This window comes from Lonchura striata, chromosome 3 (assembly GCF_046129695.1).
Source record: "Lonchura striata isolate bLonStr1 chromosome 3, bLonStr1.mat, whole genome shotgun sequence".
NCBI lineage: Eukaryota > Metazoa > Chordata > Aves > Passeriformes > Estrildidae > Lonchura > Lonchura striata.
Window position 1 is genome coordinate 18,697,960 of NC_134605.1, and position 15,709 is coordinate 18,713,668.

At 46.8% G+C, this 15,709-nt stretch overlaps 1 protein-coding gene across 2 annotated transcripts in view; it reads right to left on the reverse strand.

Moving 5' to 3' along the window:
- Nucleotides 1-15,709, reverse strand: part of LOC110472802 (phosphofurin acidic cluster sorting protein 1) — a 53,497-nt gene that overhangs the window by 9,427 nt on the left and 28,361 nt on the right. For both annotated transcript variants that reach the window (XM_021534843.3, XM_021534845.3), the window contains exons 2-9: nucleotides 10,084-10,171; nucleotides 5,020-5,109; nucleotides 4,594-4,719; nucleotides 4,245-4,407; nucleotides 4,006-4,097; nucleotides 2,434-2,514; nucleotides 1,610-1,669; nucleotides 827-978 (exon numbers count right to left, since the gene is read on the reverse strand). In XM_021534843.3, coding sequence (XP_021390518.3) covers nucleotides 827-978; nucleotides 1,610-1,669; nucleotides 2,434-2,514; nucleotides 4,006-4,097; nucleotides 4,245-4,407; nucleotides 4,594-4,719; nucleotides 5,020-5,109; nucleotides 10,084-10,171 — 852 coding nt within the window. The remainder of the gene's footprint in view (nucleotides 1-826; nucleotides 979-1,609; nucleotides 1,670-2,433; nucleotides 2,515-4,005; nucleotides 4,098-4,244; nucleotides 4,408-4,593; nucleotides 4,720-5,019; nucleotides 5,110-10,083; nucleotides 10,172-15,709) is intronic.

Here is a 15,709-nt window from a genome sequence, read left to right on the forward strand (position 1 = left end):
TTCAGTGGGGATACCAACCAAATAATTTTTTTTTTTTTTTCCATTGCAGGGGGGTCAGCACTAGATGATCTTTCAGGTCCCTTCCAACCCAGGCTGTTCTATGATCCTATGATTCTATATATAAAACTATAGAAACAACAATGCCAAGTAAGCTTGGCTTGACTACAAGAAACCCAGTGCACTAGAACGCAGTCAAGTAGAAAGACAATAAAAGACAACTTTTCCAAAAAAGACAGCACAAAAGCACAAGAGCCACGAGCAGACAGGCCAGGTGAGCACAGATCATGTGGGAGCAAAGCCTGGTTTCCCTGCACGATCCACTGGAGACCTCTGTGCTAAGTCAGCAGTTCTTGGCAGAGGGAAGTCACCAGTGCCTGGGGAACGGGGTGAGGAACAGCGCTGCTGGGTTGCTAGTCACATCTCCACACAGGGTGGGAACACAGCATGCACATCTCACAAGGACTGGTCCAAGTAGTCACAAAGGGCTCAAAAGACAGGCATGCTTCAGTATGGAGCACCCAGATAACGCCAGGAGTGTTGGCAGAAAGACATGAGAGCTGGGAGCAGCCAGGGCTTAGATCAAATAGGGCTCTACCAGCAGATAAGTGTCAGATGCTAGGCTGGCAGAAAAATGAGATTAAATGTGAGGGAAGTCAGATTTAATGGGCAGTTTTAAGTGAGAAGCCAGTGGTGCCAATAGCAGATGGCAATGGGAGTGGAGACAAGGCAATGCCTGCATTAGCCCAAGCAACAGAAAGGTGTTGGAGAGCATTTCTCCAGGTCCCATAGGGTGTGCTGTTGGCCAGGGACTCCCTGCGACCCTTACCTCAGGGTGGGCTTGGGTGTGCTGTGTACACTCTCATTGTCCTCCATCTCTGGGCCACTGTCACTGTTGTTGCACTCTTCCAGGCTATCGTAGAGCAAGCCCAGATCTTCTTCCACCTCACGGGTCTGGTCTACAGGGTCAGAGTCCAGGACCTGTGGGACCAAGGCCAGAGAGAATGAAGAGACATGGAGTTCCCTGCATCCCACAACAGACATGTACAAGCTGCCCGTCAGTCACCATGGCACTGCTCCCACCTCAAGGAGGCAAATCCAGGCTGTGGAAGAATCAAATGACATTGTTATTGGGGCAAAGAAAGATGCCATGAACATGACATCCAAAGGAGTCTCAGACACCCATCACACTTACTGGCAGTTAGGACACCTGGGAGGACTTTCACTGGCTGTGCTACACACTTAGCCTGGGCTGTCAGCCAAGAGAAACCATCCACAGGCTGATGTTAGCCTGCAGTCAGTCTAACTGGACAGGATTGCCCCTGCAATGCAAGCTCCTGGTGCAGAGTCAGTCCGTGACAGCAGCCTTCTTCCCTGGGCACCTTCCCTTAACAGGAAGGTGCTTTTTGATTTGAGCACAAAGATCAGAACTGCTTTCTTGAGGCAGAAGGCTTTGGAAAAGCCATGTCCTAGTCTCTGCCACGTCTTACACCATCTTTGGCACGTGCCTGAGCTCATGAGCTTTGTGTTACCAGTGTGTGGGAATCTGCACTCTGACACCTACACATCTGCAGGAGACATCACCAGATGAGGCAGCTTTCTTGCTCCTTACCTCTTCTGTCACTCTGAACCTCCTCAGCAAAGCCACAAATTTCTGCTTGAAGTTTGGTTGCTAAAACAAAAGGAGGGAAGAAAAAAACATCAACAAAACTATCAAACCACATTCCAAGCTAACATACAACAGGCCATGGTTATTCCCTCTAACATGCTGTCCAGAGATCCAAGGTCAGCTATGATTGCTCTCTCTCTCTTTAAATTTGGCGAAGGACTTAGGCTACCTCTGTACTCCACAAGAAGCCATAGTCTGGGCATGAGGGAGGATGCAAGGACTCATACTTTCTCTGCTACAGGCTGGAACAGCACTTCATTTAAATCATGTTTCTCCCCAGACCCCCTGGTTGAACAATACTGCCTTCAAGCAAGAAAAGATGGGGAACAAACTCAGGAAGAAGGTGGCCAGGGATCCGCAGGGCTGAAGTCAATAGGGTTGAGAAGTTTGGAGAGCAAGGATCTGGCAGAGCAGCTCCTCCTTCTGCAGATATACAGAGGAGCTGCTAATAGTTCAGCTTTCCTTGTGCCTACCTTCCCCTTCCTCAGGAAAGAGACCACATGACAGCAGCAAGTCAAAACTGTTGCATACCGATCACCACAAAGCCCAGCTGAACACAGCACAGACCATGACCTGGGATACAGCTCTGAGCAACAAGCTAGCTCATTAATGGCAAGAGTTTTGCTCCTTCTCAGAGCCAAGGGCTCTCTCCCCTGCTCTGCACCAGTGACAGCATCAACCCTTCCCAAGACCCCTCAATGCCTTCAGTGAGGGGAGAAAGTGAATCCCCTCCATCCCTTTAATCATGTTGTAAATGCGGATGTTACTCTGGTGATTGATGTGGTTCGGTTCATTTTCCTCCTGGCCTTCTTGGTTTTCCTCAAGTCATCCTCTTCATCAAACAGATCCTGCAGGCAAAAAGTCACAGTACATTAGAACAACTAAGTTCATGGAGCAGCACCTCCTAAAATTTTCCCACCTGACATTTGCCCTTCATTTTGAAAAGCTTTGATCCAATATGCTCCTAAAGTCTTGTCTTTTTCTGCTACCTCTCTCTATGGAGCTCCTTCTTTCTCCTTAGCACTGTTCCCCTTCAGACCTTCTTTCCCAGCACTTCTGTCCCCAGGCCCCTCCAGAGAAGAATGTATCAGCAAGATTAAGAGGAGAAACAGCCTCTTCAGGACCTGTGTGTTGTTCTCCTGCTCTCCCCTCTCCAGAGTTAGCTCAGAGAGCACAGAACATGAATCACAAAATACCCCATTTTTTCCACGGGCTAGCCTTAACAATATTCACAACTCCTAGGGACATGGGCCACTACTGTATTAACCCAGCATGATGGGACAGGTAATCTTGGAGGACCCTTGTGAGAGAAATGATAATGGTTAATGTCTTGAACAAATGGCCATTGCAAAAGCAGCAGGTATGCTTTGCTGAGGCCCAGCAAACCAAAGGGGAGGAGGAGGAGAATTTTTGGATGTGTGGTGGAGAAGCCTCTGATCTGCATAAGAACAGCCTAGGTACAAAGGGGTAAGCACCCATCACCAGAAACCAACCATGACAAATTTTAGCTTAGCAACAAACTAGGTTTTGAGCTAGATAAAGGAAGGCCACAAGAAGCAGATCCTGTTGGGTAGGATAATGTTTTTCATCAGACCAATATCCTCCATTACCTAGCTGGCTCAGGTGTAAAACTTCCTACCCCATCCGCTGCCCCCTTAGGCCTGAAGGTATTCATCGTTTCTGATGGGGTTTAACCGGCTCAAGTGCACTGAAGTGAGAGCTCTCATGTCTTATCAAAGACCACCCTCCCCACCCAAGCACCCCCAGACTCATTTCTGAGGCCTTTCACTCTAGGACTGCACCTAATTCACAGTGTTGCATCAAATCTACAGTTACATTAGACAATGTAAAAGTCCCCACCTGCAGAAGTACCTGAGCATTCCCACCCAAACCTGAATGCATATTAACTATTGAACTCTCTGTTTCAGGCTTCCCCCATCAAGACTATGACCACTGCTTTAACCAAACCAAGCAATAATCAAATCTGAATCCACAGTTTTTCTCTCCACTATCTACTCTTACTGTTTCTTTACCTCTCTTTATTTCTTTTTCTGAAGATATTTTTTTTCTGAAGTTATATCTTTTTCTGAAGTTATATTTTCTGAAGTGGTATCTTTATACTTTGATACTGTATTACCATAGGTAATAATTACCAAAATGGAAACATACCTCCTTTCCATTGCAACCAAGTTGTTCTGAATAAATCTGCCATATATATATATATATATCTTATGTTTACAAGGGGATGAGAGGGCTCAGGGTGATCAAGAACCTCAATGCCTGACTTTTGCCTCAGAAACAGGGCCAGGACATAAGGTATCTTGCCAGGCCTCCCTTACCTGACCCTGCACAGCATCATCACTGGCTTCCTGCTCTGAGGAGAAGCTGTCATCCTCTTCTTCAGAGTAGTTATCAATGTCTGGGGAGCGATCTGAAAGCAGACAGTGCAAATGCCCCAGCTAAGCATGATGCCTGTCATGGCTGCAGTGAAAGGACTGGCATTGCTGGCAGTGCTGAGGGACACACTCTGTTACCCGTGCCCCAAACGTTTGCCTGCAGGTCTGAGCACCAAACACACCTGAAGCTTTGATTTTAGGACCTGAAGGGACATTCCCATCCTCATGGTCGATGGGCTGACTGGACAGAGAGTAGATGCTGATTTCAGCCACTCGAATGTTCACATCCTTCATGTTGCTGTGAAGGCCCAGGAGTTGCCCACCATCTGTCGGGTGCTGCATGACCTAGACACACAGACAGACAAGCTCGCTGATAGGGTGACACAATGGCAGCTGGCAGCCCACCCTCTCTATATTACAGCCAGCCAACAAGCCAGAACACTCACAGCAATGAGACCCTGCCCAGTTCCCTGGCCAGTGCTGGCACAGGAAGGCCATGTGGTACTCCCCTCTGTTCCCAGCACGCTGTACCTCAGCCATGTTGATGATTCCCACTGCCAGGGTCTTGTAACCCAGGATGGTGCGGTTCTTATATCTCTTCCTCCGCTGCAGCATGATCTGTAGCTTGTTGCCATCTCTCTTGAGGAAGTGTGGGTACTGGGGAAGGGAAGCACACAGAATATGGCAGCATGAGGTAGACACACAGGTAGAAAACTCTTCTTCAATGCTGATGTACAGCAGGATCTGACCTGCTGAGCTTTGAAGTGCCCCTCAAAAGCCATCTCACCTATCCATCATCCCCCAAATCCCAATGCCCAGCAAAACAATCCCTGGAGCAATTGGCCAACCATAGCAGGCCCCTCCCCAGAGGCTGTGCCTTTCATACTTAGCCCTAAGGTTGTCTTTGTAGAAAAACGCCAGGTAAGGAAGCCCAGGGGACCAGGGAACACCAGGTACCTGCAGTGAGAAGGTCAGCTCCAGCTCGGTCTCCATCAGGCCCCCAGGCGGGAGGATGTATTCATTTGACCTCAGGACTCGCTTTGAACCCTACAACAAGATTGACAGACACACACACTGAGAGCTTGACCACAGACTCCACTGCATCACACACACAAAGACAATGGTGTTCACAGTCCACAAGAAAATGAGAATCCTTCAACACTGTTCTGTTTCACCTTGCAGAGCCACCTTTCACATGCTTATGAACACTTTGCAAAAGCCTGCAGTATCCCCTGAGCTGCCAGAGGCACCTTCTCCCTTCTCCACCTGCCAGGGAGCACCTGCTCTTCACAAGCCTGCTCTGCTTAATCTGGCTCTCTGCACCTGGAGTGCCACTCCCATGCCATAGAGGGACACTCCTGGAGCCAGAGGGAGCCATGCAGGGCAAGGAAAGGATCCCAGCACACTGGCCAGGAAAGGGACAGGTCCTGGAGACATCTGTCTCCCAAGCAGACAGGCCCAGTGCAGATCCCTGTCTAAGCACAGCTGGCAGGCTGGCTCTACTGGGACCAAGTCAGGATATGCAGGAGAACAGGAGCCCCCCTGCTTGCTCAGCTTATGTCTCAGAAAACCCTATCCCAGTCTTTTCTTCAGGCAACAGTCTTTATCTCTTTACATATAGAAATGTTTTGTGCCAGAAGGGTAGTAATGGAGGCACTCTAATCATGTTCCCACTCCAACTCTTTACCTCTGCCCTATCTCTACCATCTCTATGTCTTGGTTTCTGATAGAGACCCTGAATGACTTGGGGGCAGAAAAATGCTGTCTGCATGCACCAGGTCCTCTTGGCTGCAGGGTGGCACAACCCACAGATCCTCCCAAAAGCTGTCTGCAGTGCTGTTCCCAGACACTGTGCCAGGAGCAAGGCTTTCCTGCAAAAGGTCTTCCTAAAATGGAAGAGAGGAGGTGGAGCTCATCCCCTTCACCATCTGTGAGCCTTCCTGGCCAAGAACACACTGACCCTTCCTGAACTCTTCTCTGATAACAGATGACAGGCAGTTACAATGACAGTGACCATTTACTTTAGTACATTTGTCATTTGCTCTTTGTTGCAAAGAAATGATCCACCAAAGATTCATTCTTTCATCAAAACACAAGTAAAGTGCAATTACTCTTCCTGAAGATGCAGACATTTCTGGGGAAGGATTTACAGCAAAGAAAAGGTGAGGATATCCTGAGTGGTGTGTCCAGGAAGTGATGGTTTCATAAACATTGCTGTCCTGTGCCTTACTGTCATTTACCACTACGGAAGTTACATGCCCAGCCTCAATCCTAGGTAAATCCAAACTCTCAGTGCAATGCCAGTGCACATCCATGTGGAATTACAAGGACTGGAACAAAGGCTGCTTCATTATCACAGTGCAAGGACAAGGACATAGAAATACTGAAGATTGTCCATCCTTTGAGAAATTCAAACCTCAACTGGACATGGCACTGAACACCTGATGTAGCTCATCTGTTCTGTAACTTGAATAATGTCAGGCAAGACAAATTTCTCTGTAGAACAGTTGAGTATCCCTATGAATATATATATCCCTATGAATACCACAGAAAAACTTAATATCAGACTGTTACAGTGAAAATCATGGATGACAAAGAGTGTCAAGGAAGAGAAAAGCAATAGGGACAGGTAGTGATCACAGGTTTTTGCTTCCTAAGAACTGAAAACACAAAGGAGCTTTCACTACAATAGGCAGGTACATGATGCCCAGGTCTGGTTTGCAAGGGACAATCCCACATTTCAGTTGTAAATCTGTCATTATTGGTCTGGTTTATTAAAGGGTTGAGGCTAGAGCAGCATACCACATCTGGAAAATGAGAGAGAACTAATGTAAGTACCAGACTAGGCAGACAGCACAACACCAGAATTCAAGTTGAACATGAATTTTGGGAGAGAACAACTCATTAATATAATAAACAAATTTTGGGTTTAGCTAGGATTGCTCAGGCAAAGTGAAAAATACTACAAGTGGTTACAAAGAGATAAGGAACAAAGCATGAGTGAGGCATAAACAAAAATCTCTGCATAGTAAGAAAGACCAAAACAACCCAAGTTCCTTCAGGGAGCAGGGATGGGGCAGCAGGCAGGCCTGGCAGAGGCAAACAACCTTTTTACTCCGGCCTATTTCATAGCACACACTCTTGTTTGCTACATAGGGACTCTCAGTATCAACTCGCTACAGCAGTACCAAGGCTTGAACCTGAGTCACCAGCTGTATCCTGCATGCAGATGCAGGAAGATCGGCATCCACAGCACCTGTAAGAGGAGCTGAAAGTTCTGGGAGTGCTGGGGTTTTTTTTCTTCTTTCTTTCTTTGACTGTTTACTTTATTCATGGTTCAAGATAGGGTCTTTGTGAACTACAGTCTCTCTGCTGAGAGGGAACACTGTTTCCCTTCATGCCACAACCAATTGTGATACCAAGGCAGGTATCTGCAGGTATCCTTATGGAGCTGAGCCAGCACCTCCAAATCTCTTAGTGCCACAGTAAACAACATGCAGAAGGAAATGCTCTATGATGGCTCCAGTCTGCTAAAACAAATAACAAGGGACAAAGGTTTAAAAACCACTCAAGTGAATGAGAGCAAATCCCCTTTTTCACAGTAGTTCAGGCTTTATCTCACTCAAATCCACAGAATATTATATATTCAAATCACCTCAGGGAAATGGCTAAGTTCTGTAGACATAGAAAGTTTCCCTTGACAGTGGTATTTTCAGATGAAGGAGCAGACAGCAGCACATGGCACCCTTCGAAGCTGTCTTTTAAGACCAAAAGAGCACTGTGAGAAAAACATCAGGAGTTCTGGACAGGTTCTTTTGGGTCATGCACAGTTTTGAAGAAGACTGTCTCCAGCACTGGAGCTGTTGCCTGCATGGCAGCCGCATTCAGGCAGGGTCAGACTTTTATTTCCTTGCAATCTGCCTTTCAGAGCAGCAACTTCCTGATCCTAACAGAACTATTATTAAAATGAGAGAAATATAGCTCTCCTTTCCTCTAGTCCCCAGCTTCCCCCTTTGGGAATTTGCAGGTCCTTTATAAATTATGTGCATCAGCTCTTTCCATCCAAAAGATGGAATGCTCACTGGAAAGCCTTCAAACAGTTTCTTACTAGTGTGACTCATCTGTTACCTAGGAGAGGAGCAGGAGGAACAGATCCATCTGAGGCCACTCTGTAGGCACGCTGTGCTGAAGCTGCCTACAGCCTCCATCTGCCTTCCAGCAATCCCAAACCCTGCCAAGGCAGCTGGTCAGGCAGGTGGAAAGCAGCCTAGAGAGGCACACAAACGCAGCCCACTCCTACAGGGAATGCTGAGCCAGGGGGTAATGTGGGCAAAAGCATTCTCCTCGTTTTCTTCAGCTTTGCAGGAAGACGACACCAGCATGCAGCCACAGCTACGTGGCCATGCAGAGAGGAGGTGACCGTGTTTAAATTAAATCCCTGGATGCAGCCTCCATTCCCTAACAGGAAAAGAAGCCCTGCAGCAAGAAGGCCCTGTGGCTTCAAACTGCTGAGGCCTATTAATTTCTTTTGCCATCAAGGTGCAAGATTGGCCTGTGGCAGGGATGGGGGTGGTCTGCTTGAAAGAGCTGTGCAGTCTCTTCCATGGTCCCACATTTGCAGCGTGTGAGGGCTGTAGCTGAGGACACTCAGCACATGTCAGCCCCAGCATAACCGGGCTGCACAACAACCGAAGGTTCCCCAGTGCAGAGAAACACATTGAGCTTGGGCTGACCATGCAGAAGAAAAGTCAGGGACCACCCCAGCCCTCCCAATCACGCAGGACCCACAGCTCCCAGCTGACTGCCAGACCCATAGTCCTGTGCAGCTGCTGCCAGCTGTGGCCCAACCTGGATTGCTTTCACATTTCCAAGAGCCAGCCAGGCAGTTCTCTGCTGCTCAGGTTGGCTCCTTGCTAAAGCCTGCACCCAAGAGGCTTGGGTCTCAGGGATTTCAGCTCTCCTGAATGACACGTACACACAGTGATGGAAAGGCCAGCAAAGTGGGACACTGACCAATAGTGTGTGGACCACAGCCTCCTCCTACTGTCCTCACTCTCTCTCCCAGGTTTCATACATGTTGCTTTCAGCTTTTGTGTGAGGGAATCAGGTCTGCCATGAAGGCAAACTCCAGCTCCCAGGGCTCTACTAATACTGAAGCTTCCAGCATTAATCCAGGATTTAGATCCTAATGTGTGTGACACACAGAGCTCTGTGGGAGCACAAAGCCGCTGAGCTGACGACCCACGGTGCTTTCAACGGGATCAGCTGATTTCATGCCATCTGACAAGAACGAAGGAAGGACACCAGCACCCTAGCTAGGTCAGGGAAGCTGTGGCCAGGACAGCATGCTCAAGATGCATTTTGTTTCCATGTTGTCCTTTGGCAGGTGGAAAGGATGTGCTTGCAACACCAGAAACGCATCTCTCCACCACAAGCAGCAGAGAGGGTGGAGGGATCACACATACTAGGATGGTGGCAAATTCCCGTCCCTGTGGTGACAAAAATCCTCTCCCCTCCCTTCTGCCTGGTTAGAGGTACCAGGCCTAGCAGGGATGCAGAGGGAAAGGGAAGGGATTTTAGAGATCAGACAAATATCAGCAGAACATTATGCACAGAGACGCTGATCCCTTGCACCCTTCACCCCCCAGGGAGTGATCTGAATGGAAGGCACTGCTGGAAACCATCCAGCACTGCATCTCTTAAAGGGTAGGAAACAGTAGGATGACAAACTCCAAACAGCACTTTGAGAGGAGCGCCTTGGCAGAAGCGGGCAGGGAGGCATGACAGATTCTGTCCCAGTGTCTAACCAAATTAATTCCCGATACAAGCCAGCACCAGGTATCTTGCTGCTGTCCCTGGGGTATCATTCCCACCTGCCTGAGAGCCAAAATCTCCCTGAGCATGCTGAGACAGAGGGGTTGGTTGGCACTAGGCAAGGGACATGCAGACCAGCACTTCACAGACGGCACAAGGATGGGCTTGGCTTGCTGCCATCAGGCAGCAGCAATGAGAGGAGCCTACCTGAATCTTCACAGCGATAAGTATAGAGCTCAGCTCTTTGTCCAGCTCTTTCAGCACCGTGAGTTTCTTCAGGCGCAGACTGCAGAGCCTGTAAGACAGAGAGAATGGGACACATTCAGGCACCACCATCCCTGGGGCCCTGCCACATGGTACCCAGTGCTCAGAAGGCAGCCTGGATGCTTGGCCCAGTCGCAGGCACAAACTTGGCCTAGGAACGCTGGCATTCACGCGCCACGGAGACAGCCCATCGGGGAAAAAAGGAAAGAAGGAAAATTAACAGAGCTAAAGCAGGCTTAAGGGATTAGCATGCAACAGGAAGTCCAACAGCAGGCCATGTGGTAAAGAGATCCCTTCCCAAGCAGGGCTGTTGCCAGCTCTGCTTAAATCTACCTTGGCCACAGCACTGTTTATTTATAAACCAAAGCACTTAAATCCACTCTTATCCTGGACTTAATTAAGGCAAATGTTCCCATGCAGACATCACAATTCAGCTCCTCTCTTGCACAGTACCACACAGAGCTGACTTGGGAAGCAACCCCACAAGGAGGCTTCATACAGCTTCAGCCACACTGACAAGCTCAAATCCTGGGGATTCAGCATGGTAAGTGGCACTTCCAGGAAAAAGCTAGGAGGGATCCTGATGCTAAGTGAGAAGAGCTACTTTGCTGCTCAAAGGAGCAGTCACAGTGCCAGTGAGACAGCTAACTACTCAAATCTCCTACCTAGGAACCTGCAGCAGGACTTCCATAGAGATTGCTTGCAAGGAACTCTGTGTCAGGGAGCAAAGCCAGACATGGCTTTACTAGCAGTAAGAGCACACTGATGTTTTGCAAGTTACACTCCACAGCTGCGTTGCTGCAGACTCTGGTTCCCAGGACTTCTGTGGAAATCAGCATGCTGGACCTGAGAGTCAGGCCACCCTCCCAGGACTACAGATTTGGCTACTACCAAATACTTTTCCTGTCTGACACACGGTGCTCTCTGAAGGCTTGCTGGCCTTATTTATTCTTAAAGGGAAAAACCTGCTCTTGCTATGGTGACGTACAGCAGCAGTGTAGAACAATCCCCAAGACAGAATGACAGTAAAAAGGGAAGGACAGAGCCGAACTGCAGGACAGGTTTAGAGCTTAGCAAGCACTCACCTCCTATCATGTCCCTGTCCTCCCTTCTAGAATACTTTTAGCTTGTGCGGAAGGTTTCCTGGACTGTGACTGCAACCCTGCTGTTCTGCCCTTCGGAAGCTGGGTGTGTGAAGGAAGGGAAGCCCTGCACACTTGTTTGCCAGATGGCTGCCCCCAGAGCACAGACCCTGAGCTCTCATACTTTGTGCACACCAGCAACGAGTGATCCCATCTCTGTCCACCCTTCCCCTCTGAGCCTCTGCTTGTAGGAAGGGAGAAACTTTATTACCTGAGGCAGGTTTCTTCCTCCCCAGAAATACTTAGGCATGGTTACAGGGTGAGCTGCAGAGAGCACAGCCAAAGACAAAGATGCACCTCTCAGGCAGGGACGGGGGGGACCGAGTTCTAACTAGAAAAAGGGGTAGAGCAACTCCATCAGATGTACTGAAGGAAAACTTGCAAAGAGGCTAAGCTTAGCTACCACCATTGACCAGTGCTAATTGTGACTGTCGCTAGACAAGCCATGGAGAGAAATGAGGCTTGAACATGTAAGACAAGTACAGCCCATCTACTCAAACTTTCCTTGCAGCACTAATTTAGTCACCTAGTTACCTGCATGGAAAAGTTATCTCTTAAAGACTAAACTTACATAAGGATATTCAGTCTTAATTGGAGGATGTGGAAAAGTTTTAATTCTCCCTAGCAGTTGTTCTCACTGTAGAAGCACACTCCTTATCAAAAACTAATTAATTCATTAGCTCTTCATGCTGCTCTCTGAGGCAGTACCTGGTCTTTTTTCCAGGGGAAGAATGAATGCCTACTGTCAGCTCTGCCACCTGGGCAGCTCTTTGATCTCTAATATGGCACTCTTCTCTTTCTATCCCTCTCCAGCTTTCAAGATCTATTATATACAGTGAGAGACGCTGTAGTCTGCCCTATGTCCTTTCCATAGCACATGCCAGAAGGTGATTCCCTCCTTCCACCCTCTGCTATTCCTCCCTGCAGCACTCAAAGACATAAGGTACTCAAAGATAGAGCTTGCACTTTGCAGCTCCAACCCTTCTCAAAACAGTGCTTTCTAAAATACCACAACCCTTCCCACAGGGATTAACATGCATGTTCTAGAGTCTGAATGTACTTGCAGCACAAGAGCACACAATTTTTAAGCAGCTTGGTTGTCCCTGATGATCCTCTTTTGATCTGTTACTTAACCAATCCCTGCATCACCCAGATTTACATCAGTGCTGAGTGATCAGTGCCAGTCCAGGGCAGGAGAGGGTCTCACACAAATCTCTGCAGATATTTACAGGACAGGATCGATCCACAGTGATCAGATGCTGCTCTGAACATTTCAGCCAAATCCCATGGCAACAACCCCATGGTTTTGTCCAGAACTGATCACAGCGTGATCCCTGAAAATCACTTTTTGGTAGATAAATTATAAATCTGGATTTACTTATTCCTGTAATTAAACGGAACAAGCAGCAACTGTGCTTGAGCTATGGAACTGCTGTAGAGACCTCCACTATACTGAGCTGGGTAAATATGTCTGTGTAACATTCTGATAGCAACAATGACTGACAGCAACAAGGAAAATGAACTCCAACAGGGCAGTCTGACAGCCTCTTGGAACAGTACTCCTACACCACTCTACTGGTCATTTACTGGGGAGAGGTACTCACTGTTCCCTGGTATTATCTTAAAAAATGCTGCCTTCTTTCCCTCACTACATGACAGATTTGGAGCTTTTGCTCTGAAGTTTGATTGAAACATTTATGCTTTCACCAAGCTGGCTGTAGTTATCTTGAAAAAGAAAACTCTTACAACATGCATTTTGTGAAATTCACTGCCAGCAGCAAAGCACTGCCTCCAGCGGTTGTTTGCAAAAGCATCCAATCAAGAGGTCACAGAGAACACACAGCAGCTTATTTTTGTTAAGGAAGCTTTCCTCTCTGGCCATCCAGAACCACAGGTAACTGTACTAATTCTAACAAACTGAATATTTGTTCTCCAAGGGATAGATACTCTGCCGTGAAGAAGATACTCTGCTGATGTGAAGAATCCCCATTCTTTTCATAACCTTCCTGCTGCCTGACACACCCCAAAAACATATTGGAATCCATAGAGATGTTAATTCATTTCTCCTCTTCCCAGAAGATGTTCCAAGGCGACTAATCCTGCTCCCTGTGCGCTTATCCTTGCTAAGAGTTGCTCTGCTTCTACTGCTTTTACCTGGTTCACCAGTGTCCTTACAGATAGGAGGACAAAACATTTGCAAAAAGAACTAGATTTGGGTAATGTAAGAGAATGTTAGTTAAATCAGTCTGTGGTTTACTTGAAATGTGCATCATACAGGTGATATTCTCCATCGGAGAACCATAGTATTGTTAAGGTTGGAAAAGACCTCCAAGATCATCAAACCATTAACAAAGCACGACCATGTTCACCACCAACTTGTAAACCATGTACGTGAGTGCCTCATCTGCTTGTTTTCTGAATACTTCTAGGGGTGGTGCTTCCATCACTTGATTCCACCACTTCTCCACCCCTTCAGTGAAGAACTTTTTCCTAATATCCAACCTAAACCTACACTGGTGCAACATGAGGCTGTTTCCTCTTGTGCTGTCATTTGTTACCTGGGAAAACAGACCAACCCCTAACTCGGTACAACCTCCTTTCAGGGAGCTGTGGAGAGCTATAAGGTCACCTTGAGTCTCCTTTTCTCCACATCAAACAGTCCTGGATCCCTCAAGCACTCCTCATAAACTTAATTCTCTAGACCCTTCACTAAGTCCAGACACACTCCAGCACCTCAGCGTCTTTTGTGTAGTGAGAGGCCCAAAACTGAACACAGTATTCAAAGTGGAGCTTCAAATCATCAGGCAGAGGTGTGAGACCTGCTGAATTCAAGGTGTCACATCCCTTTAAGATGATGTTATCTGCCATTAGGAGGGTCAGCTCATACCTATGTATGTACGTGACCCATTGTGGCAATGGAGCTTGGGTTGCATGCTATCTCTACAGTGTTTCCACTGCATGTGGAACATGGACTGTTATGGGATGTCCCAGGACAAAGAAGCAGCTTTCTCCAATATTGTTGCTGCTGCTGACAGTGATTTACTACAGGCTGGTCTTCCAAATGAAACTTAATCAAGTTGAGTGGAATAATGTATGACTGGTTTGTGGTGCAGTCACAATTTCTGCATTATCACTCCACTATCTTTACTTCATGTACATACAGATTGGATATATAATGTGGGAGCCCGAGACAAGGAGCAGACACCATTTTATTGCTTTAAAAGCTTGTTCCCTCTCTGAGCCCCATGTGACAAGTTCTGTGTTTTCATTATTGGTTGTCTCTGTCAGAGGCTTAGTCAATTCCCCTAACCCAGGAAACCACAGCCAATGAAATCTCACTATTCTGAAAAATCCTCATATCTGCTTTCTTGAAAGCAGACATGGGAGCTTAATTATGGCCTCTATTCTTCCTGGGTCTATCCTTCCTCAAAATAAATCCTAAACATTTTAACTTTGATACAACTGAAGTCTGGCCAGAGCTGCACTGTGTCCCCATTTTTTTGCCAGAGCAATATAGAGATGTATAGGATCTATTTTATAAGCATTCTTATCACTATTTGTTATACCAAATCATGTACATATTATCCAAGAACCAATTCACTCAATATATTTATTGCAGTGCAGTAAAAGTGTCAAAATTCTCTATAGATTCAATGGACCTAATCCTCTACCTCCCAGAGACCACAGCAAGAGGACATTAAAGCATTTTCTTTCTACTTCTTTTTTTTTTTTCTTTTCAATAACAAAAGGTTGTTTTTTGCTTTCCTTTTCACTGAAGGAGCAATATAAAGCATTATGCAACAATTTCCTGCTTGGGCAGTACTCTTTGCATAACTTCCTCCTTGAAGAAAATGAAAGTGTTCACCAAGTTAAAAAAACTAATATTGTTTTCAAAAGCAAGAAGTTTTTCTGCTGCTGACTGTGCCACTAAACTGGGTCACAGGTGGTGCCCTCCATGTATGAACAGAAGTAATAAAATCTTCTTAAGAGCAACTACAACAGTCCTCCTCATTCTGGAGGCAGTCTTCAAATATTATTTGTATGTTTACCATCCTCTTACATATAAATGTAAATGTATAAAAATATGCTTTTAGAATTTTTTTCAAAAACATATATAAACATTATTATAAGCAAGTACTAATCCAAAGAAAATCTCATCCAAATAACAAAGCAGTGTTTCAGCTGATGTGCAACATCTGGAGAATCTGCTCTTGGTGTGGTAACCACTGCAGCTGGAACAAGCCAGGGGGAAATCCCAGTGTACATCCAGAGTCACTGCCCAAACACACTCCGTGCCCAGCCTCAGAGCTAGTCCTTATTACCGAGTTAAGGGTCAAGCCCACAAAAAGCTCTTTTTCTGCTGATATCTGGGCTGTTCAGTGCTTGGCTTACCAATCACTCATGAGTGGCAGCTCATTCTCTGGACA